The 22,267-nt window shown below is 41.3% G+C and overlaps 1 protein-coding gene across 1 annotated transcript in view; it reads left to right on the top strand.

The window, feature by feature from the left end:
• The window catches only part of LOC134176302 (spectrin beta chain, non-erythrocytic 1-like), a 78,252-nt gene extending 56,211 nt beyond the window's left edge, over positions 1–22,041 (top strand). The window contains exons 24-40 of the mRNA XM_062642975.1: positions 984–1,222; positions 3,369–3,507; positions 4,211–4,295; positions 4,418–4,509; positions 6,370–6,474; positions 6,540–6,737; positions 7,120–7,278; positions 7,346–7,421; positions 8,079–8,170; positions 9,849–10,271; positions 10,460–10,669; positions 10,731–10,773; positions 11,302–11,386; positions 11,445–11,520; positions 11,582–11,676; positions 21,455–21,497; positions 21,571–22,041. Coding sequence (XP_062498959.1) covers positions 984–1,222; positions 3,369–3,507; positions 4,211–4,295; positions 4,418–4,509; positions 6,370–6,474; positions 6,540–6,737; positions 7,120–7,278; positions 7,346–7,421; positions 8,079–8,170; positions 9,849–10,271; positions 10,460–10,669; positions 10,731–10,773; positions 11,302–11,386; positions 11,445–11,520; positions 11,582–11,676; positions 21,455–21,497; positions 21,571–21,849 — 2,439 coding nt within the window. The 3' untranslated portion in view covers positions 21,850–22,041. The remainder of the gene's footprint in view (positions 1–983; positions 1,223–3,368; positions 3,508–4,210; positions 4,296–4,417; positions 4,510–6,369; positions 6,475–6,539; positions 6,738–7,119; positions 7,279–7,345; positions 7,422–8,078; positions 8,171–9,848; positions 10,272–10,459; positions 10,670–10,730; positions 10,774–11,301; positions 11,387–11,444; positions 11,521–11,581; positions 11,677–21,454; positions 21,498–21,570) is intronic.
• Positions 22,042–22,267: the final 226 nt, after the last annotated feature.

Genomic DNA, 22,267 nt, shown 5'->3' with positions numbered 1-22,267 from the left:
AGGGGGGATTTTCTATCCTCTAATAGTTGAAACTTATGGAGTGTAGTCAATGCACAGCCTGGAGGTTCTGAAATCCATTGCGAAGAAAACATCTATGTTCAACGGATTGACTATTAGTAGAACTTTATGTAATTTACACGAACAGTTGTCATGTAAGCTTTGTCAGTACAATGCTAAATTGATAGTAGATAAGTTAGCTTTGTTTAGCTATGACATGGATTCTTTTAATATAGTTTTATATATATAACTGATTCTAAGGTAAGTTCTACTTGCTACCACTCCCCAGTCAAATCTAACCCAGTCAAACACAATACCGCCTCTTATCCTATCCTATTTCAGTCAAACATAATAGCAGTCTACTGACCAATCACAATTACATAAGTCACATGTCTCTACGTCACAATGATTTATTAGATGGATAGTTAGTTTTTTTCATATAAATCCCTAAGCTAGCCTTCCTATGGGTCCTGCTAATTATTATTCATGTGATATTCTTCATGCCAAAAGTGAATGAACATATGTGTGTGTGTGTGTGTGTGTGTGTGTGTGTGTGTGTGTGTGTGTGTGGTGTGTGTGTGTGTGTGTGTGTGTGTGTGTGTGTGTGTGTGTGTGTGTGTGTGTGTGTATTTTAGTAGGAATGGCTACATAAACCAGCAAAAGCAAACAAAAGGTTTGGATGGCTCAATTCTGTACCAAATTGAGGCTGCCATGACTAACTCACACTGTACAGTTTTCTGTAATGGTGAGTTAGTCTAGTCATGCCAGCCTCAATTTGGTACAGTATTGAACCATCCACACTTGCTTGTTTGCTTTTTGCTGGTGTGTGTAGCCATTCCTACTAAAATACATTTATAATGTTTTTGTATCTTGTAAAGTTAGCAATTGTCATTGGTAGAGTATGCTTTCAAGTATAATAATTTGTCTGATTGTTTGTTTGCATTTTGGAAACTTGTGTGATTTGTGTGATTTTTGACATTTTACAGCTGACAACTTTGTCTAAGGAGGCAGCTCGTCTAGAACAAGGGTATCCAGGAGATGATGCAATTAGTCAGAAACAGCAGGGTGTAGAAGATGCTTGGGAGACGCTACAGGAAAGGACAACAAACAGGAAACTTCAATTGAAAGCATCAGACGACTTGCAGAAGTTTTTAGCAGCTGTAAAAGCACTACTGGTTTGGACAGGGGACATGAGGATGGGTATCTTCACTGATGAACCAGCAGGGTATGTGCAATGTATCAGTGGCATAGCCAGGATTATTTTTTAGCTGAGGCAAGTTAATATAAATTTGCAGTTCTAAAACGCAATGACATCAAAGATAAATTGCAGCTCACACTATCAACACGTGAAACACACACAAGTAGTGTAGCCTCGGCCTCCCAGACCTGTGTATCGGCCTAGTGCGTGAGCAGTCTGTGTGTACTGCCAAGTCAGCAACTTACCCAACATTGCGAATGATTACCCTGAAAAAAGCAGCTACGGAACTGTAGTCTGCCTTTTTTGCCGGAAGGTCGGTCATGCTGCGGGCACGTGACAGAGTGGGACCAGGATGTGGACACGTGCCGGGACCATGCCTATTTTTATTAGTGAGGCAACAGCCTCATTGCTTAGGGTTTGCAGGTGTTCTCGAGAGACTAGTTTAAATTGTGTCGAATACACTGAATACAGAATGTACATCTGCCTAGCACACTGGCCAGGACTGCCATTTCTAATTTCCATCATAGATGTAATTTTTCTCACCGGCTTTTGAAGCACACTGAATTGCATTGAGGTATGCTTCATGCTTTGGCAGGTTGGCAGCTGTGCTGTCTAAAATGGTGCCGAAAACAGCATCACAAAGTGTCTGTGAGAGAAGAGAGTTCAAAATTGCTTGCGAGTAGTTGCGTCATCTTTAGTTGCGCTATAAATATGTCGGTGTAATGCTCTGGATTGTCTCACAATTCCTTCGCGACAAATGTGCGTATGTGACTATGGTTTTTTTGTCACCTGTGGCCACAAGACTAGCAGAGAGATAAAAACAGTTGCTGTCACCATTAACAAGCAAGGGAACGACACTACATAGCGCAGTGGTAGGGTAGAGTTTAATCCCGGCGTCATCAACAACGTAGCAGGAAAGGTTCAACCGTGGGAAACCGAAAGCAGCCATCTCAACCAAGTAGTAATTTACTGAAACTGATAAAGCAGACACCACGAAAACTGACAAAGATGCACTAAATTGTTTAGTTTAGCTGTTAATTAAAGCAACTATTGCAGACAGTACTGCACTGCTGTAACTGGATATGCTATTGCAAAAACATGGGCATTAATAGTAAAAGAATAGGCTTTACTTGTCTGCACAGCGTGTCCACACAATTTTCTTTTAGGGCGGACTAATACTGATCTTGGCAAGACGCTGATCTGTAGATAAATTAAATTTGATTAAACAGTTAAAGGCATCTGTTGCAATTGTAACAATTGGCTTAGCTGACTTGGCAGTTTTGTGGAATTCAAGAAACTGGTAAACAGACATTGAAACTGCTAAATTTTATAGTTACAATTGAGGGGCAGAAGGCATGCTAGGTAGGTAAGAGACAGGCAGACAGAAGGACTGAGCATCAGAGAGATGGACTTAGTACCGTATCGTGTTCACACTAACAACATCAGAACTGAGCCAGGCCATATAAATTTCTTCAAGATTGCTGTTATTTTATTCTACTGAAATACTTGATAAAGGCCACATATGGTGCTGATTTAGCCATGTAAATCAATTCTACTATACCTGACAATCTGGCATGGTTCTTAAGTCTCTAGTGTGAACGTGATATAAGACAGACAAATGTGTGAGTGAGCATGGCTTATAGCAGAACAGATCAGCTCAGATTGACAAGGCAGTTCGAATTCTTATATGCAGGCACAGTGATCAATAAGCATGCTAACATGGATGCTTAGGCTTGAAATCTTGCCACCTTGAAAGTGGCAATGGTATATTGCATGATGGCAGTTGCTACAATGTAGATTAGGTTCTATTGCGCAGAGACACACATCAAGTATTTAAACAGAAAGCAGACCAAAAGGATAGTTGAACAGATCCGTGACAGATGCATGGATAAAACAATACAAATAAGGAAGTGGACAAGCATGCACACACAGACTGACAGATTTGTTGACACTTGAAAACACAATATCATCAGCAAGTAGTGAGGATTGGTCTATGGTACTCACTGTAGCTATAATACAGTAGGTATATCAGTAATTATTGGCTTTTTTATTATTCTAAATTTTTGCTGCTAGAAGTGTTGCTAAAGACTTTTAGGTGCGGAATGAGGAATAACGGTTCTTGCAGTTTTCTGATTGTAGAGTGAGATAGCTGATAGTCTGTTTTGTTATATAGAGACGTTCGTCAAGCTGAAGTGTTAATCAAAGAGCATCAAAGTCGGCGAGCTGAGATTGAGAACAGGGAGGCAGATTTTGATGCGATTGCACAGTTTGGACACAGTCTTGTTGATCGCTCACATTTTGCTTCAAAAGAGGTGATTATGATAGACTTTTTAGCCAAAGTAGTAGTGTTTGCTTGTCTTTTTGTGTTTTGGTTTGTACTACATGATTATGTGAGCGTACTTGGTGGTTATAGGTTTATCCAGCGTTTCTGTGTAGTTTACACCACAATGTGGGTTTCTTTTGGCCAGACTGTCAGCCAAATGTTGGGTATTCCTTTGCTTTTCTGTAATGTTTGTAGTGTTTGTTTTAAGTTGTCAGTGCATGTCTTCCTTCTCTGCTTAGTTTGTATTTGAGAGCAGTTTTTTAGCTGTGACACGTTGTGATCTGTGCCTAGTTAATTCAGAGTATGATATACTTTATAACGCGTATGGTATAACCGGAAGTTTGATATCGTCCTGGCGAAACACCATTCGGCGTGATCATGAATTCAGTGCAAAGAATGTGCACGAGACAAGCGCAACATGACACAGTGCTCAGGGTGGGGGTGGGGGTGAGAGGTGTCTTAGGCCAAGCACGTGTGCCATGCCTGGCCGCTGCACTTCTTGATGGTTGTATGATCCTTTCTTTCAGTGTTGCTTTGTGCTATTTCCTGTTTTTTCCAAAATGCCTTTTTAATGGCTCTTCAAGGGTACTAGGTCGTTTGAGAAACCAAAAACTGCATCTTTTCAATATTTAATATACCTTGTCACTCTTGAAATTTAATGCAGTCAGTAGACGGTAAATCTTTTTGTTTAGATCAAGGCTAAACTGCAGCTTCTTGTCAATGAACAAAATGAGTTGTGGAGTGACTGGAATGGCAGAGATGACGAGTTGAGACTGTGTAGGTTCAATGCTTATATTAAAGAAAACTTGTTTAACACATTTGACAAGAATTGTGATGGAAACTTGCATTTATTTGATGAAAAATGATGATTCTGTTGTTTACATACGTCTTGTTTGCAGTTTTGGAAGTTCACATCTTTGCTCGTGATAGCCATATGGCTGACCAGTGGCTTAACAGACTTGAGCAGTTTCTGGCTATAGAAAGTCTTGGTGTAAGTTTTCTCCTTCTTTTCATCTTGTTTTTCTCCTACACACACACACACACACACACACACACACACACACACACACACACACACACACACACACACACACACGGTGGAGTGAATGGTCGACATGACCAAACTCATTTATGGCTTTGCTTCTGTCTCCAAAGACTAATGCGTGCTGTGCAAGAGCGTCCACAAACATGGCATGTGAAGTTCCCACTCTTAGAGATCGTCTTTCATTCCTGCCATTTTGTTGGAGTGTTTTCAGATGCTGGTCTTCAAAGTGATCTAAAGATTTTTGCAATAAGATCTCCACAGAGATGTGTCTGACGCATAGCTTTCCCAGTTGGATATATCAATATTACAAAATTTCAAATTGGATTTCAATGTGCCCAATTTCTGACCACTTGCTGTTCTAGAACCTTTGGTCAGCTGACCATAAATCACTGCTCTTGGGATTCTATCATTCTTCATTCGAACAATATGGCCACACCATCGAGGTTGAGCTTGTAGTAGTAGAGCCTCAATTCCGGGCATGTTGCATTTCTTCGGAACCTCAGTATTGTGTACCATGTCTTGCCATTTTATATTTCCAATTTTGCGAAGACACCGCATGTGAAATTGGTCGAGCTGTTTAATGTGTCTTCTATATAATGTCCAAGTCTCACAACCATAATGTAAAGTGGTGATCACAACTGCTTTGTAAACTCTGACATTAGTTGCTGTGGTTATGCCATGTTCATTCCAAAGGCGTCTAGTCAGGTTGCCAAAGGCAACACCAGCTCTACTTAGATGCATTGAAATATCATCATTGACAACAATGTTTTGAGACAGAGTACTTCCTAAATAAGAAAACTTGTCAACTGATGTCAAAGGAGTTTCTTACACTTTTACAACCGGAAGTGTGTAAGAAGACTCAGGTTTTGGTTGGTACAAGACTTCGGACCTCTTACGACTTACAGTGAGCCCAAAACGTCTTGCAGTGTTTGAAAAACAATCCATGATGAATTGAATATCCTCTATGGTGTGTGCGACAAGGCACAATCATCTGACTTTAGTTTTTGCATTGAAGCGATGAAGATTAAAAATGTTCCCATCAGAGCGTGTTTGAAGGTAAACAGAGAAAAAGATGTTAAATAACAAAGGTGCAAGAACGCATCCTTGTTTAACGCTATTTGTGACTGAAAAAGGACTTGGAAGAAGCTCCTTTGTCAATGACACTAGCTGACATATCGTCGTGAAGTGATCTGATGATATTGACTAGATATCACGGACAGCCTATTTCACCGAGCAGTCTCCATAAGAGATTTCTGTTGACAGAATCAAATGCTTTGTCAGATCTACAAAAACTATGTAGAGGTCTCTATGATGTTCATGGCATTTTTCTTGAAGTTGTCTAGCAGTAAAGATCATGTCGGTAGTTCCAAAACAAGTCACCATAAAAGAACCTGCACAATAGCATGGATTATAGTGAAATGAGCATGTGCAGAACTGATTTCACTCTCTCCTCCAGTACATGTTATACGTTGACAGGTGTAAGACTACAACATGCCACCATGTATGGATGCAGTAAACTGACCAGAAACTAAAACCCCAAATTAGTAAACTGCTCTTTAGAGCCAAAGTGACCACAGCTGCTTACAGATACAAAGTGATACACCCACCCACCCACACACACACACACACACACACACACACACACACACACACACACACACACACATGCACACACACACACACACACACACACACACACACACACACCACACCACACCACACCACACGCTATTACACTCAGGCGCACACAAAGAAATACTCGTTGTATGCAAAGTTTAGTGCTGACTTTGTATTGTTGTCTTTAAGGATTCTCTTGATGATGTTGACTCTTACCTAAAGAAACACACAGACCTTCTGAAATCACTAGATGCACAAGAAGAGCGGTTTCTTTTGCTAGATAAAGCAACAGAGGCAAGGCTGATTCGTTCGCGTGTGTTTCTATTGCAGCATTTGATCTACTACTGTGTTTCGTTTAGTTTGAGGAGAGACAGAAGGCGTTTCAACGAGATCGTGTATTTTCAATTACTGGGGCTGGGGAGCTATCAAATCGGCAACCTGTTGCTGCTGGTTACATAGCAGAAAGGATTGAGAGAATAGAGCAGGAGGCGAGAGCTGCGCCTATTGTTCAGAAGACCTTGCAGCAAATCGAAATAGATAATGAGCTTCAAGAAGTGGTGTGTATACTGAGTAATGCGTAAATGCTGTCTTCTTCAGTTGTTTGTTTGTATGACCTCTGTGCGTGTGCGTGCATGTGCATGCGTGTGCGTAAGTGCGTGTGCTTTTGTGCTGTGTGTGCGTGTGTGTTTGTGTGTTTGTGTGGTTGGCCGCTCTCCTGTTGCCTGACCGTCTGCCATGTTCTCATCATTTTGTGTGTGTGTGTGTGTGTGTGTGTGTGTGTGTGTGTGTGAGTGTTTGTGTAGTTGGCCGCTCACCTGTTGCCTGACCGTCTGCCATGTTCTCATCATTGGGAATGAATTATGTTCTAAGTTATCTGTAATTTTGACTAATTGTGTGTATGGAAAAATAAAGACTAATTATAATGTCTGTACTCTTTAGGAGTCTAAAGACGAGACATCAGTTGAGCAAGAATCCGAAGATGATTCTCATCGCTTCAGTATGATAATTCATTCAGATGCGCCATCTGACAGGAGTAGTGGCCCAGTTATGAGCGAGGAGATAGACCGGGCACTAGACAGAGAAATTCATGTCAAAGCTGTAAGTTGTTAGTACTAGTTGAGCGTAATCTTTGCATTGCCTTATAATGTGTTAATTGTATTCCAAGCTGTCGTCAGATGAGTCTATTCACGCCCGAGCTGAAGCAATTGTGTCCTCAGTTATGAGAGACGCGGAGAAAGACGGTGAGGAGTAAATTATTGCATGCGGTATTCTGGAGTTGAGAAGTTCGTTTTCTGGTGTATCTGAGGATTGCTTTGAAAATACGCAATGGGTGGTCTGTGGAGGTAGAAGGTTGGTTTTAAGAGAATGGTTTTTGCCAGGAAAGTTTATGGGTTGAACATCAAGTTATTGTTTACTGCAAAAGGCGGATGTTGACGTTGTTTGGCAGACACAGGGAATTTTGCTGTGTGTCAAAGTGTATGCAGGAATAGCAATAACAGACAACAATGGCATGGCCGACAGTGGCTATCTTTTTTTTGTTATTGCCAGAAAACTTAACCGCCATGCATGCAAACTGCGAGTCAAGTCAAGTCAAGGGACTTTAAGGTGGCATTAGTTGCCAGGCTATTGAATGAGATTAATAAGTGGATTTCGTAACTATCTGCAAATACAGCAGGTCCTGTACACTAAAGTGTCGAGAAGAGACGAATACAGACATGTAGGAAGACCTAGCAAGTTTACTTTCAGATTTAGTATTTGAGCTATCTCTCTTCTGCCTATACGTCTCTGTCAATGATAACACACAAGATCTTGAGATTAGTTCTCTAAGCGTGCATATCTTCTCTTTGGTTGTGTCCATGCTGTTTGAAGGTGCATTCGATTTGTATTGGTTGGTTTAGATGCTGGCAAAGTTGTGAGAAAAGTCGACATGTCGACGGAGGTATCTAATGCTCTCCAGGACGAACACAAACCTAAGAAAGAAGGAAAGAAGGTAGGGAAGTTGATCAAAGCTTGGTTTGTATTCGTGTATGCCATTCGATATAACATGTTTGCAATGAAGAAATTGTTTATGGTCGGCAATAGGCGACACCTGGGGTGTGAAAGAGGGATTGGATGTGCAGAGAGACAAACTATTTGTGATCTACTTGATTGAGGATGACCAAACAGAGAGTTTGTGTCTTCACTATCGCTTAACTTAAAACAAATTACCAACGTGTGAGACACTAACTATAGTAGTGCAGGCCGGTCACGTGACCAAATCGATAATGAACTTATTTATTACCCACATCATACGATTCTGCTATAACATAAACAAACATATGACGTTATTTCAAATCGCCCATGTTATTTCGCTGCACTCTTGTGTGCATTCCAACCAATGTTGGTCACGTTCTCGGCAACGGTTCTTGCTCGTGGAGTTGTTATTGTGTTGCGGACCTAACCCAACCTTACAAGACATGGTAGTTAGATATGTCGAATTGTGTTGTGTGTGGGATAGTCTACTTTTTCTTTGTTATAGTGCTGATTGAGGTAAATACGTGACGATATGTGGTAGGCATTCTCACTCTCTTGTAATTGGCACCGAATCATTACATCCCAGCTGCATAGTTATGGCATGCAAAGGGTTTGCACTGTACTGCTTCATTAATTTAGAACTTGTTTTAATTAACCTTAGCATGTTCTCTTTTGAGTGTGTCCCATACTTGAACTTGTTTAGTTCTTGCGCTAAGCAACTTTTTTTTTCCGTTAAATCTGCTTCCGAGATAGTTTAGTTCAAGTAAAGAGGTTAAGCTGTCACATGATAGTAATGCTCACCAAAGTGAAGATCGAGCCTGAGCACTTTCACTTCTTTTTGGTCTGTTTCTTTTACACTTGTAGCCAACGTACTCTCGGATGCTGCCACGCATGAGTTGTTCATAATATCAAGTCGAGGGTTCCCGGACTACCAAAGATATTGGAGACACTTCTTTTCTAAACATGTTTTACGTTAAACTAGTTTAGATTGGAGCAAGTGGTGACATGTGCTAAGTCAGGCATATAAACGTATGGCAATTTGTATGTAAAAAATTAGATTAGTAATCAAGACATTCAGTTAGAGTATTTCACGGCTATTGTAGAGCATGGATATTATATTCCATTCCAGAATTAGAGGCAGCCGAGGTTTTCCTTGGATAAATCATGTTAGGAGGCACATATGCTCATGAAATTGACACCATTGGAAAGCCCATCACGTGCCTGTTCTGCCTGTGGTATTTGCAAGGCTATCAGCATAAATGTCTACCCGTAATGATATTATTTAGCCTACCCAGTTGCTGTAATCAACTACTATGGGCAGTTCTATGCTGACACCAGAGCTAATGCAGGAAGTTAATGTGGGAAAATATGCACGTGAGCAAGCAAACAGCTTTGCAAAACTTGTTAGCATTCCGTCACTGTCTGTAGGCGATTCCTTATCCCCTCCACTTTCAATGAAGTACGAGTGATTTCAGTGTAAACCGAATGTAGAAAAATGGAGATACTAACTGTTGAAACGCCATTTGTAGGATGATCATGGGAATTTTGGTCAAGAACATGCCTATGACACACCCATTGTTCATAAACTGCCGTTAATTCTGGAACGTACTATAGTGTTTATATGCAAGGCTGGTTGTTACAAATGTTGTTTTTAGGTAATTCAAAGCTCTGCAAAGATGCCATTTCTTCAAGACTTCAAGTTGCAAGCCATAACGACCATTAATGTGAAGGCTCACTGTCCCGAGGACGCAACGCGTTTTTGGTTTCGACTCATGGCCGACGAGGAAAACGTGGCGTTTGATATGACTGCACTTTTCAATGAGAAACACGTTGTTTTGAGCTCAAAAGTTAATGGACAAGTGACGGGGGAAACGAGGGCCGAGAACTTCCCGTTTGTTCAGGGTACGGAGTTTGAGCTGAAGGTGGTCGTTGATGAAGAGTCATATCGCGTGTTGGTCAATGGGAATGATGTTGGGAGTCTCTGCAGTTGTATGGAGTTGAGTGCTGTGACCAAGTTACTCATTGGAGGAGATCCGGATGGAAAGGGGTCCATTGTTTTGCTGGGTCTAAACGCAAAGGTATTTTTTGTTTGATGGTTAGCCTTTAATAATTTTAACTGCATGCTGAAACAGCTTAGTGTCACTACTCATGCGAGTTATTACAATCAGCTTTTTTCTTAAGGCAATAGCTTCATGCCTGTTGCCCAGCCTTCCTTTTACATATTTTCGTACTTTTTGTCTAATATTGGTTATGTGTATATGCGAAGGTTAAGAGGCGTGGTGTTGCTGGCTTGGCAAAGAGTTCTGTTGTGTCGAAATCTGATGTGCCTGCGCCTGTAGAAGATCAACTGCCTTTGGATCACATTTTTGAAGATACAAAAGAAGAAGAATCTACAAAAGCCCGTTTGCCGAAGCACGTGAGCTTTAGTGACGATTTTCCAAGGGATGGTACGTCTGAAGACAAGGCAGCATCACCCGTGAGAAGCATGAGATTATTTAAATGTATAGTAAGAAAGTTAATATTTGTTTGATTTTTAGGTTCCTCAAGACGATGAAACTAATGCTGAATCTGCGGCAAGCAGTTAGTCACATGCATAAAATACTTAGATTAGCATTAGAGACGCAATTAATGATAAGTTAGAGGAGGTGGACAGGCAGACAAGACAGTCATCATTTGGTCTGTTGTAGTTATGTAGAAGTGGCAGGGTACTACCTGACTGTGCTAATTAAGTGTCTAACGAAAGCATTATGATGCTTCAAATGCACATAAGAGCAACTAACACTGGTAGATTTATTTTTATTCGGCAAGCATGACTGGAGAATTCGCCTAACAATGAATGAATGTCATAAAGTAGTAGGCAAATAGACAAGATCTTGTCTTTATATAGCTGTATATGGTAGACATAGATACCAAGTAATGTTGTTTGGCGTTATTTAAACACAATAGTTAGTATTAGTGGTGGTTAAACAGCTGCCAAACCAAACGAAAAAATTTTACTTGTAGCTGCTCAACATCAATGTACGTAACTGGGCTGAATTTGTGTATACAGACAATTGTATGCGTTTGATATTTGATATGTGTAATTTACAGTTGCATGTTTTTGCGTAGGTTTTATGCCGGCTGGTGGCTTGATGGAAGGTTTGCTGAGTCGCAAACACGAATTCGAGAGTGCAGGAAAGAAGTCACACACAAGGTGAGATTCCATGCTTTTGACATAGTCTGTATGTAGTTCATCTATAGAAATACTTTAGGTCGTGGAAGACTTTCTATGTTGTTCTGAAAAGTAACCAGTTGATTTTCTACAAGGATGAACGGGACGCGATTCACGTAACTAGATGAGAAGACCTGTTTTCTGTTTCATGAGTTGATATTTTCGTGTCATTTCTAGAGCCATCATGCAGCAGTTCCACCTATTGCACTGGAAGGAAGTCAATGCGGAGAAGCATCGGACTACACAAAGAAAAAGCATTGCTTGCGATTACGGTGAGGATATCAGGATTGGTTGTGGATCAGAAACGTGTTGGACAGTACTGTGCCTTTATCAGGCTTTGTACATCCAGCCGTTAATGTGACACTAATGCCACGTTTCCGCTAGTGCTTGAACCAGTTTAACAACTGGTTTAAGCTAAACTGTTTAAACATTGACCTGTTTCCACCTGCACTTTATATTCTAACCCTAAACCACTTCTCCTAAACTGGATTGTAGCAGGTTGAGCAAGTGATTTAACTGTCACGTGACGTAGTAGTGAGCATGCTTGAAGATGACCACTGCCAATGCTGTTTTGGTGGTGTCTAATATTTTGGGGTATGGGATTGCCTCGAAAGATAAAAGCATTATCAAGTAAAAGAGAAATCAGGACCTAGATGCTGAATTTGGAGTCTCTGTGACAACCAAGTTTGCTCTGAATTGTTATTAGAGCAGTGGAATGTATCACAGCAAGTGTCGTTCAAGGAATACTGCGCCATTGCAAAATTGATTCTCCGGATAACTCTTGGATATCTCCTATGAGAAAGTCCCTACTAATTGTGGATAAGCTCATGTAGCACAATCCCTCTCCTTTTTCCCACTGATATATCACAAGCTATGTGAGAATACTTAGTGGAAACGGTCGCCTTCTTGAACTGGTTCGGTGTATGAACTCGTTTAAAGTCACACTCTGAAGGTATGGCTTAAGCCACTGGCTCCGTCTTTGCTTACTAATGGGAAATCCATACTAACCAAGTTGGGTATCTGGGCGTTATCTCAGAGTAAACCTGACAAATGTGCATTAATAACATTTCATAACTTAAAAACTGATGGGCTGTTTTAAGAACAAGAGTTTTGTCCACCAAGTGGAGCTTGTTTGTGTCGCACGATCAGATCATGTGAGCCTTACTGACGCAATCACATTCCCAGAAATGGTCTCTTTGTTGTTTCTGTCGCTCAAAAACCTCAAATTTCTTAAAAACTGCGGTGCTACTTTTGGACCATCTAGAGGCTGATTATTATTTTATGAAATTTATCTCCATCCTGCAACGTTTGAGAGAATCGGTGTTTTGAGAAATTCTTTGGCATTGAAGGCAATGGACGCTGCCATTGATCGTGTTCTAACAGTTTACAAGGCACTCATCCATACCCAGGACACATTCGCAAACGCCCTTGATCACCAGACATAGCTGTTTTGGTTGCACCCTACGCTGCGCACTAGATGCTGCGCAGTTCTTTGGAGTATACATTTAATTGAGCTAAACCAGGTTAGCATGGAGCTAGTGTGAACACGACCTTATAGCCCATGACTCACGAGCACTTCTAACCGTGTAAGCACGGGTCAGCTTGCTTTTGAAAGATTATGTGAACGTAAACCGAGCTGATTCAAGCCAAGTTGAGCTGCCCTGAAATGGCTCACCTCAAACTGCCAAACTCAAATTGTTTGGCTTGGCTTGCATTCACTATGTAAATGGAAACCTAGCTGAACCACACCCATATTGTTATCTTGCCTAGCTAGACTTTTCCCGCTGCATCATACTTTTAGCGATACAACCAATCTTCTCACCATTTGATTGTTGTAATGACATCAAGAAGAAATTTGGGGTGTTTCAGCTTGTAGCTGCTCCATGATCAAGGAAAGGTGGCATGAACATTTCTAATGTAGACGTGATATATATAGCGTGCCTAGCAAGACACACCTAGTAAGTGATCTGGCTTGCTTATTCTGAACGACATTTGAACAGGGTTGGCTCGGCAAGGGCTGGCTCGGCTTGAACAGATCTCAAAAAATTGGTCCAACTAGTTGTCATGATTTGACGAGTTTCCAAAATTTTTAGGTTGTCAAAACTTTTAGTCTAGAATGTCATGTTGATATCAATCATGGTGTTTAGTGGTATGCCACCATTTTGTATGACTTTCTAGAATTTAATTCATTGCAAGCAGCACAGTTCAATACAGCACAGTATTCCCACAATGACATGCAACCAAAAGTATTCAGCACACACATTACCGTTGAGCCAATGGATACGATGTGCTAGGTTTTACAGAGCTAGACATCTTCACGAAGGCAAGGAAGTCACAAACTTCATGCCTTTACTTTGGCAGAATCCTGAGATGGCTCTTGCACTCCCAGTTTCGTTATCCGGGATATGAACAGTTTGTCAACGTACGCTGTTGGCATAGTACTACGCGTACATGTCATTGTAGGACAAATGTCCCAATGTGAGTGTCAAAGCGGTGCATGTTTCAGTACAGTACAGTTATCCGCCTGCATACCGAGAAAGCCATTACAGACTAGCCTTGGTCTGCTCTAGTCGTCATTTGATGACCTAGACTAGAACGTTAGTCGTCAGTTGTAAAATTTAACTCATCAAATGACGACTTGACGACCTATTTTTGAGCCCTGAAGAAGGCTGGGTGAAAAATTTATAGTACTACAAGAGCTACGACATGAAATGCATGGATACACAACATACACATTTTTTGTGAATTGTGGTATGTAGGAATATTGTGGAGAGTGGAAGAGAATGTTTAACTCATTGGGACATGGGTTTTACTCCATCCTGTTCACCAAATCTACCGCATCACACAGTTGTCCAGCCCTTTTGAAATGTGCCACATTCATGCACCTACGAATGTATTTAACAAATCTGTTAAGTTTTGTTGTTGGTGTGTTCTCCACTGAAACGAGTACAACAACGAGTGTTTTGTGAAATGTCAAATACAAATACAAAAGTATCCAATAAGATGTGAGATTTATATATTGTATTGTTTTGAGCATTGTGTGACTGTGTGGTTTGGCTCATTCAATAAATTTCCCTAATTCAGTCAGCTAAATGTAACCAACACTTGTCATTACAAACTTTCACAGTAATATAGAGCAATGCTTCATTTGGTTACGAACCACAGACTATTTGGGCTTAGTCGTGAGTTTGTTTTAGAGTAAACGCTGTAGTTTAGAGTAAACAGCAAATTGCGCTAAACACCTGTTAGTTAATTAAGTTCAGTTAGTTACACAAACTTTTACAAGACACTACTCATTTAGAGCGAGTTCCCACTAGCACTTGAACCAGTTTAATAACAGGTTTAAGCTCAGGCGGTTTAAGAATTGACCTGTTCCCACTTACACTAAACCAGTTATATTCTAACCATAGGCGTGTTTCCACTAGCTGCACCTTAAACTAGTTTAGCTTAATTACTAAACATGTCAGTTCAAGGAAGCGACTGTTTCCACTAGAAACTTGCACATCCCAATTCCAGGATGTGCAAGAGTCTAGGAACACTGTAGTCTTCATCAAGTGAGGCTTGTTTTGAAGCATTTTGCTGCTCTGTGGCTAAGTCAGAGCAACTGTTGGTTGTCACTGATGCAGCATCTACTACTAGATATTGCATGGTTATGACCCAGGACACTGTCTTCTTCTCTACGTAGCTGCTGATTTCTCTCTTTTAGTTAAATACCATTACATTTCTCATTGCAATCTTATGCCAATAAATTAGACAGTATCATCAAAACGGCATTTTCAAAAGCCATCTAAGCAAGCACGCTACTATATCTGGTTTAGTGCAGGTGGAAACAGGTCAGTCCTTAATTAACTCAAACCACTTGTTAAACAGGTTTACACGCTAGTGAAAAATGTGAACCTAATACCTAGTTTCTAGTAAGTTTAGCAAAGTGGTTTAGCTTTAATTATCATGTGACAGTAACTCGCTTGCGTAGATGGTTTCTGACAATGCCGTTTTGATGATATTGAATATTGTGCTTATTCCCTTAAAAGATGTAAGGGTCGTCAACTGAGGGATAGGAATCAACAGCTATGGAGTGAGAGAGAAGACGGTGTTCTTGGTCATTATAGTGAAAATATCTAGTTGTAGATGCTGGATCAGTGACAACCAACAGATGCTCTGACTCGGCGACAGAACAGCTTAATTCTTCAAAACAAGCCTTGCTCGACAAATACTACCGCGTTTCTAGACTCTTGCACATCCCAGTATTGGGATGTGCAAAATTCTAGTGCAAACAGTCGCTCTCTTGAACTGGTTTAGTTTATAGACGCATTTAAGCTAAACTAGTTTAAAGTGCGGATAGTGGAAACACAGCCTAATTAGCTTCCAAACATAAACAAAACCACACTCACGGTGAGTGGGATAAAACAACACCTCACTTCTACTTACAATTGTGCAAGGATTTGGCAGTTAGGTGCTTCATTAATTTTCCTACAAATAGCAGTTCATAACTTCACTTGATCAGAACGGACATTGTTTGCTCGTCTCTCGTTTCGTCGGACAATGTTGTATGTCTGACTGTTAATATTCTGTCGCAGTCGTTGGAACAGAGGGCTGGGGTGCTTAATCCGTCAAACTTGAGCAGGATTGTCAAGGCTTGAATTTCCATGTATTCACTGTACTTGAAAATGGGAGTATGGAGAGTATAGAGAGTAAGCAGCACTTCCAATTAAATAACTAATGATTGTGCATACAATATGTGATGCGATGAACAGTACAACTAGTTCCAAGACATTGAGCGTAGAAATCCATCACTTAGTGCAATTGTTTGTCACAGGAAACGGGAACATTAGTATCTAGAGAACATTCTGTGTAGCTAGAGTAAAAACAGTCCTGAGTTTGTTGATGACTCAGGAGAGACTAAGCAAGTATGATAAAAACAGAACTAAGCAGTTCCATGGTGGGTAAACGGTATAATTAGTTTCTTAAGTGTTTACTCACACTCTACCGCTGTGTTAAAATACAGCTGTACTTGATGATGCTAAGTTTTTATTTCCCCAAAGTGAAACTGCTTCCGACGCCGATGTCTTCTGTAGGCTGCTTACAGTGTTTGCACCTTACTTGGGTGAGATGAATGAGATAGTATTCTCACTTATGCAATGGCTAATGTGATGAATCTGAATGAAGTTGGGCATGATGTCATTTTTTATGGAGAACTAGCTTTGTAGTTTCTGACAGAATCAAGCATGTACTTTGAGGTTCTTTGTACAAATAACACAGGTGAATGGGTTTTGCAATGGTGATATTGCTGTTACAGTCTTGGCTCAAGAATTGCTTTCATCTTTGATCCAACTCTTACAAATATAAGAACATTTTGAAAAAATGAGAAAGATGTAGGGTTGCCGGTGTGACAATTTTTTTCGTCAATTCCATTTTCAATTCAGAGCAACAATTTATTGAATTAGAAATTGAAAATAGTCTAGAAGTTGCTTGCAAATTCAATATTCAGTTCCATTGAAATGAAAAATTGACTGATCGATAGACTATAATTATTTGCAGATTAAAATGAATATTGAAAACATACTTAATTTTTAATCAATTTTCATTTTCAATGCAATGGAATATTGAAATTGCAAGCACGTTAGTTCAATTTTAAAAATAAAAATTAATTAAAAAGTTATTAGCATTGCTTGTCATTTCAATATTCATCTACTTTGCAAATAGATTCAATCTTTCCATCCGTCCAATTTTCGTAAATTATGAATATTAAAATATAGCCTCTGGGTGCAATTTTCTTTCTCCATACTAACTGTAAATAGAAAGTTACCCACAGTTGCTAAAAATTTTAGCGCGAGCCATATCTCATAAACGTTTGCAGGTGGCTTCAATATTCAATTCTAGTAAAGACGAAAGTTGTGTCTGGCTTAGCCACGCCCAGCCACGCCTCTGGCACGCATGCAATGTAATGCAATTAAGAGATGCCTTGAAAGGCACGTGACCGACCTTTAACAACAAATCGGTAAGCACTTGCAGCTGTCACTCGTCAACTGTCACGCCAAAGCATGAGACGTTCCTTGCCTAGACAAGGGAAGCCCTTTGCATGGAGGCACGCTTACCGCATCTACAGTCAACCAGATGAACGTCTAGCCTGCACTGGGAAGTTGACGCCTAGTCGATTGGCAAAGACTACAAGCAATTATCTAGAGTCAACATTGCGTCGATTATTATAGACCACGCCTCTAAACAGGTGATGAAGAAGCCCCAGCAGCTAGAATCTCAGGATAATGGCAGGCCGTGCACTTTCTCCACTCTCAATGTCCATGGACAAAGTTGATGAAAATTTTGTTCGCAAGTGAGTCGAAGAGGGAGATGCTGTCATCAGCTAGTGAAGAATTACAAGTGATATGTTTCCAGGACTTCCGGGGACTTGGCCAACGATCTGTTCGACATTTCTATACAGAAAGATGTTGCTGCAATTGTGGGGAACAGGTGTGTGAAACATGGCAGCTCTTCAACGCGCGTACACCGCCAAACCAAGGTATGCATATTTTTCAAGACCCCGATACACTAAAAAATACCGTTCAAACTGACCCATACCATGGGTTACTATTTAATACAGAAGAACACTGAACAAATTGGCCTTTTGATCACTTTTGAGGAACTAACTTATCAATGATTTTGAAACCTTAGGATGCCTGAATCGTAGCCCAGGTCATAAAAACACTATCTACGGTATCAAGTAAGCTCTAGAATGCTGTTTGGCAGAGTTACAAGGCCGGATGATACCATACAATGTATGGTCGGCCATTTGAAATGCAAGTCAATCCTACAGAACAACGTAGTAATACATCCTGATAACGTGTTCCTCGCTTATGCGTAGTCTCGCGTAGCCAGACCTTAACCCTGGTCTGCCGCGTGAGGTTCCTTTGATCTTGCCATGTTGCTGCATCACCGAATTTCGGTGAACTAAGACCCTATGAATGTTATAAAGAGGCAAGATAATATCATGCCTAGTACTCGCGCTGGGTGTTTACAGGATGTAATCATCGATGCTATCTTCGACTGTAGACAAGCCATGAAAGAACGTTTCATGGCCTTACTGTTGAACAGCTATCGTGAGGTGAGTTCTTGTCGAGAACTGCCATTGAAATGGTATGTGCGCGCGCCCTTTGCAGTTATTGAGTTCACTTACTTATGCCAGTGGTGATGGCCACTTACGGCGTTCGGGTTGTGAGTAGGCTAGTCCAGTGACAAGCTAGACGGTAGGCTGTATGGCGAGGCAATCATCTCCTTATTTTTCAGTTCACAGGACACATGTCAAACACAAACTGACCGCGACTGCACGTGCAATGGAACCATCAGATGATGGCCTCGCTGTAAGTACGTTGTCATGCAGCCTAGCGTCTAGCTTCTCACTGGACTAGCCTACTATACTAGCGGAACACGTACGCGCTCATCACCACTGGCATTGCTACGTGAAAGTCAATGACTGCAAAGGGCGCGCACATACATCATTTCGGCAACAAGAAGTCACCTCACCATAGCTGTTCAACGGTAAGGTCATGAAACGTTCTTTCATGGCTTGTCTAGAGTCAAAGATAGCATGGATGATTACATACTGTAAATACCCAGCACATGTCATAAGCGGTTATATTGTCTTTGCCTCTTTATAACATTTAGGCTGTGTTTCCACTAGCTGCACCTTAAACTAGTTTAGCTTAAACAGGTTTAAGAACTAAACCAGTTCAAGAAAGCGACTGTTTTCACTAGGAACTTGTACATCCGGGATGTGCAAAACAAACCGTCTAGGAACGCCTTATTTTGAAGTTTTGGGCTGCTTTATCGCTGAGTCAGAGCAACTGTTGGTTGTCACTGATTCAGCATCTGCTAGTAGGAATTTGCATGACGATGACCAAGGACACCGTTTTGTCTCTTTCCGTAGCTACTGATTTCTTTCCCCTAGTTAACGACCCTTACATCTTTTAGGGCAATCCTATCCCAGCAAAATAGTCAATATCATCAAAACGGAGCCATCAAAACAAGCGCGCTACTGTCACGTGACAGGTAAACCTAAACCACTTTGCTAAACCTACTTTGAAGTGGGTTTAAGAAAGCGGTTTAGGTTTAAAATAGAGCTGGTTTAGTGCAGGTGGAAACAAGTGAATTCTTAAACCAGTTTAGCTTAAACCACTTGTTAAACCGGTTTAGGCACTAGTGGAAACGTGCCCTTATAGGGTCTTTAGTTCCCTGGAATTTGGTGATGCTGCAACATGGCAAGATCAAAGGAACCTCACCAGACCTTCCCCCCCCCGTGGCATGAGGACGGGGTTAAGGTCTGTCTGCTTTAGTGCTGATTACCCAGGCCTGGATACCCGGTCTAAGGGTATAGTAGTCGTCTGACCGTGCGACTGACCATAGGACTGACCGTCTTTATACTTGATTAGCACAGATGCAAATGAAGCTATTCCAACCAATAGACGAGAAGTGGTGTCACCGACCAATAGACGAACGTGATGTCATCATAAGCTTCACCTCTGTTTGGTAGCTGCTAGCGAGACTTCGGCCATCGGTCGTCCATCCTGTACATGTGTTTATTTGCTCTAGACAAGGCTGGAGCAAGTACAAACAACGTCTAATCTACATCTGTAACGTGCATGTTTTCCCACCAACAACCAGGCGTCTAGTGAACGCGCGCGCTACTCCAGCGTGTAAAGCCGGGTTACATTAAACACGCAAGACTTTACTTGTCTGCGTTCGCGTCTTGCGTCTCCTTGCACCATTTTTCTGTTCACATTAAAACTGCGTTTACATTAAACGCGTTTGCGTCTTGCGTCTTCTGGTTAACGCGCTAGCCTTGCGTGACTTGCAACGACGTAATTTGGTGTACGCTACACATTGCAGTGTTTTACGAAGAAGCTGTTTTACTTATTGCAACCCCGATTTTAGCGCTCGCGTTGTGTCGAAAACAACAACAGAGAAAAGGAAGAGAGAATGGGTCGCTCCAGTTCCTGCACAAAGGCTCCACCAAGGAGCCTATCACAATTTGACATATGAAATGTGTCTTGACGATGTAAAAATACAATGACAAAGGAACGCTCTCAAATTAGACTATCTTCCATCAGAAAATACGGGACTCATTACTCCACAAGTGAGGTTGATATAAAAAATCGCGAGACGCAAGAATAGAAGCCCGAGTCTATTTTCTGCGTCTCTCTTACGTGTTCTCCATCTCCTCGATTTGTGTTCAGCGTTTTAATGTGAACAGACACGCAAGGACCTAAGAAAACGCCAGAGTACGTAATAACGGAGCATGTAACACCTCCATACGTCTTTAATGTAAACCCGGCTTAAAGGAGAACTCTCACCAAATACTAAAACTTGTTGAAAGAAAGATACAAGGCCTGGTATCTTCCTGCAGGAAACCTACGGTCCAGACAGCCACAGAAGCAGAGAATCGGCAACGAGTTGTTCAGACGATTCCCCGTCTGTACACAAAGTCTTACTCTCTTGAAGCAACTACTTTAGGTTTAACCATACCAAGTGCTCCTAACGCACCCAAAATTCAGCAAGACATGATCTATGAGTTAATCCAAGAAGGGTCTCCTTCTGAGGTTGTATTGCCACAGTCGAGACTTGCGTGATAACCTTGGGGTCCTAGTTTGCTTTAGTTAATAAATCACAACTTCCCACCATATATGTCACAATCCTTACCTTGAAATGTGCACAGATATCGGTCTTCCTTGCTAACCAACAATCAGCGGTACGCATACACCAAATACGGGTACTAAACACGCCTACGCAGGTAATTTCAATGCTTTATTTCTTCGTTACAGTAAAATTCTGCAGTAACGGTTGCAACTTGTGTCATGAAGTGACAGCTTTCATCTGAGAGATAGTTGATTTTGTGAGAGTTCTCCTTTAAGGGGAAGATGGCTTATATCATTTGGCTTGTCTTAGCATGTGGTGTGCATGTACACCCGCTGATGGTTTGGCACTGTAATGCTTCTCTTCATTTGTGTCTGTTGTACATCATTAACTATGCGTAGAATAAGAGTCTTCTGTGTTCTGTAGAACAAACACTGGAGGAGAATGGCTGTTCCAAGCCAAGAACTCGGTACTCTAGACTTGCAGGAGGAGCGTTGTTTCGAATTTCGCCGAATGATTGTGTATGTGCTCGTGTGTCGTAGGATGTTATGAAATCGTGGATTCGTGCTGTTGATCAGTCGCAGCAACTGTCCGCCGCTGGCGACGAGCAGAGGACGTTGCCTCTTGTCGGTACCGACGTTCAGGAAGTTGCTGGTGTGGTCGCTGGTTCCCTCGGTAGCTCTCCTGATACGACACCTCTTCAGTCACCGTCGCATGTTCCTGCAGTAAAGACTAAGATGGCTACTGATGCCATTGCAGTGTCTGGAGATGTTGAACCAAAGAAAGAGAAGAGAAGGAGCATTTTTGGCAGGAAGAAGTAACCGTTGGTGCTCAACCTTTTAACTTTGTTTAGACGTTTTGCTTTCGGTAAACTTGTTTTGCTTCGTTTTCGCTGTTGCTGTGTAGTCGTGGTTTATCGCTAGAACACGAGTTGCCGTAGACGCGGTGCTGCGATTATTTTTACTGCTAACAATTGATCTCTTGCCGATAATTGTTTGTGAACTGATAGGAAACATGGCGTTTCTGCTTGACACGCATAAAAAAGGGATGTTTAGCCCCTCCCCTCGATCCTACGCCAGTACCTAACCCCAATTAATTACCACCAACAGGCGCGGATCCAGAGCCCAAACGATGGGGTGCACTATTAATATAAATAAAATTAAAATTGATATTAACACAAAATCATCCTACATAACTTAGGAAATATTAAAACGGCAGGCGCTACACACTAAGCTGCCA

This window comes from Corticium candelabrum, chromosome 2 (assembly GCF_963422355.1).
Source record: "Corticium candelabrum chromosome 2, ooCorCand1.1, whole genome shotgun sequence".
In the NCBI taxonomy this organism is placed as follows: Eukaryota; Metazoa; Porifera; class Homoscleromorpha; order Homosclerophorida; family Plakinidae; genus Corticium; species Corticium candelabrum.
This window is presented reverse-complemented; position numbering and strand designations above follow the sequence as displayed.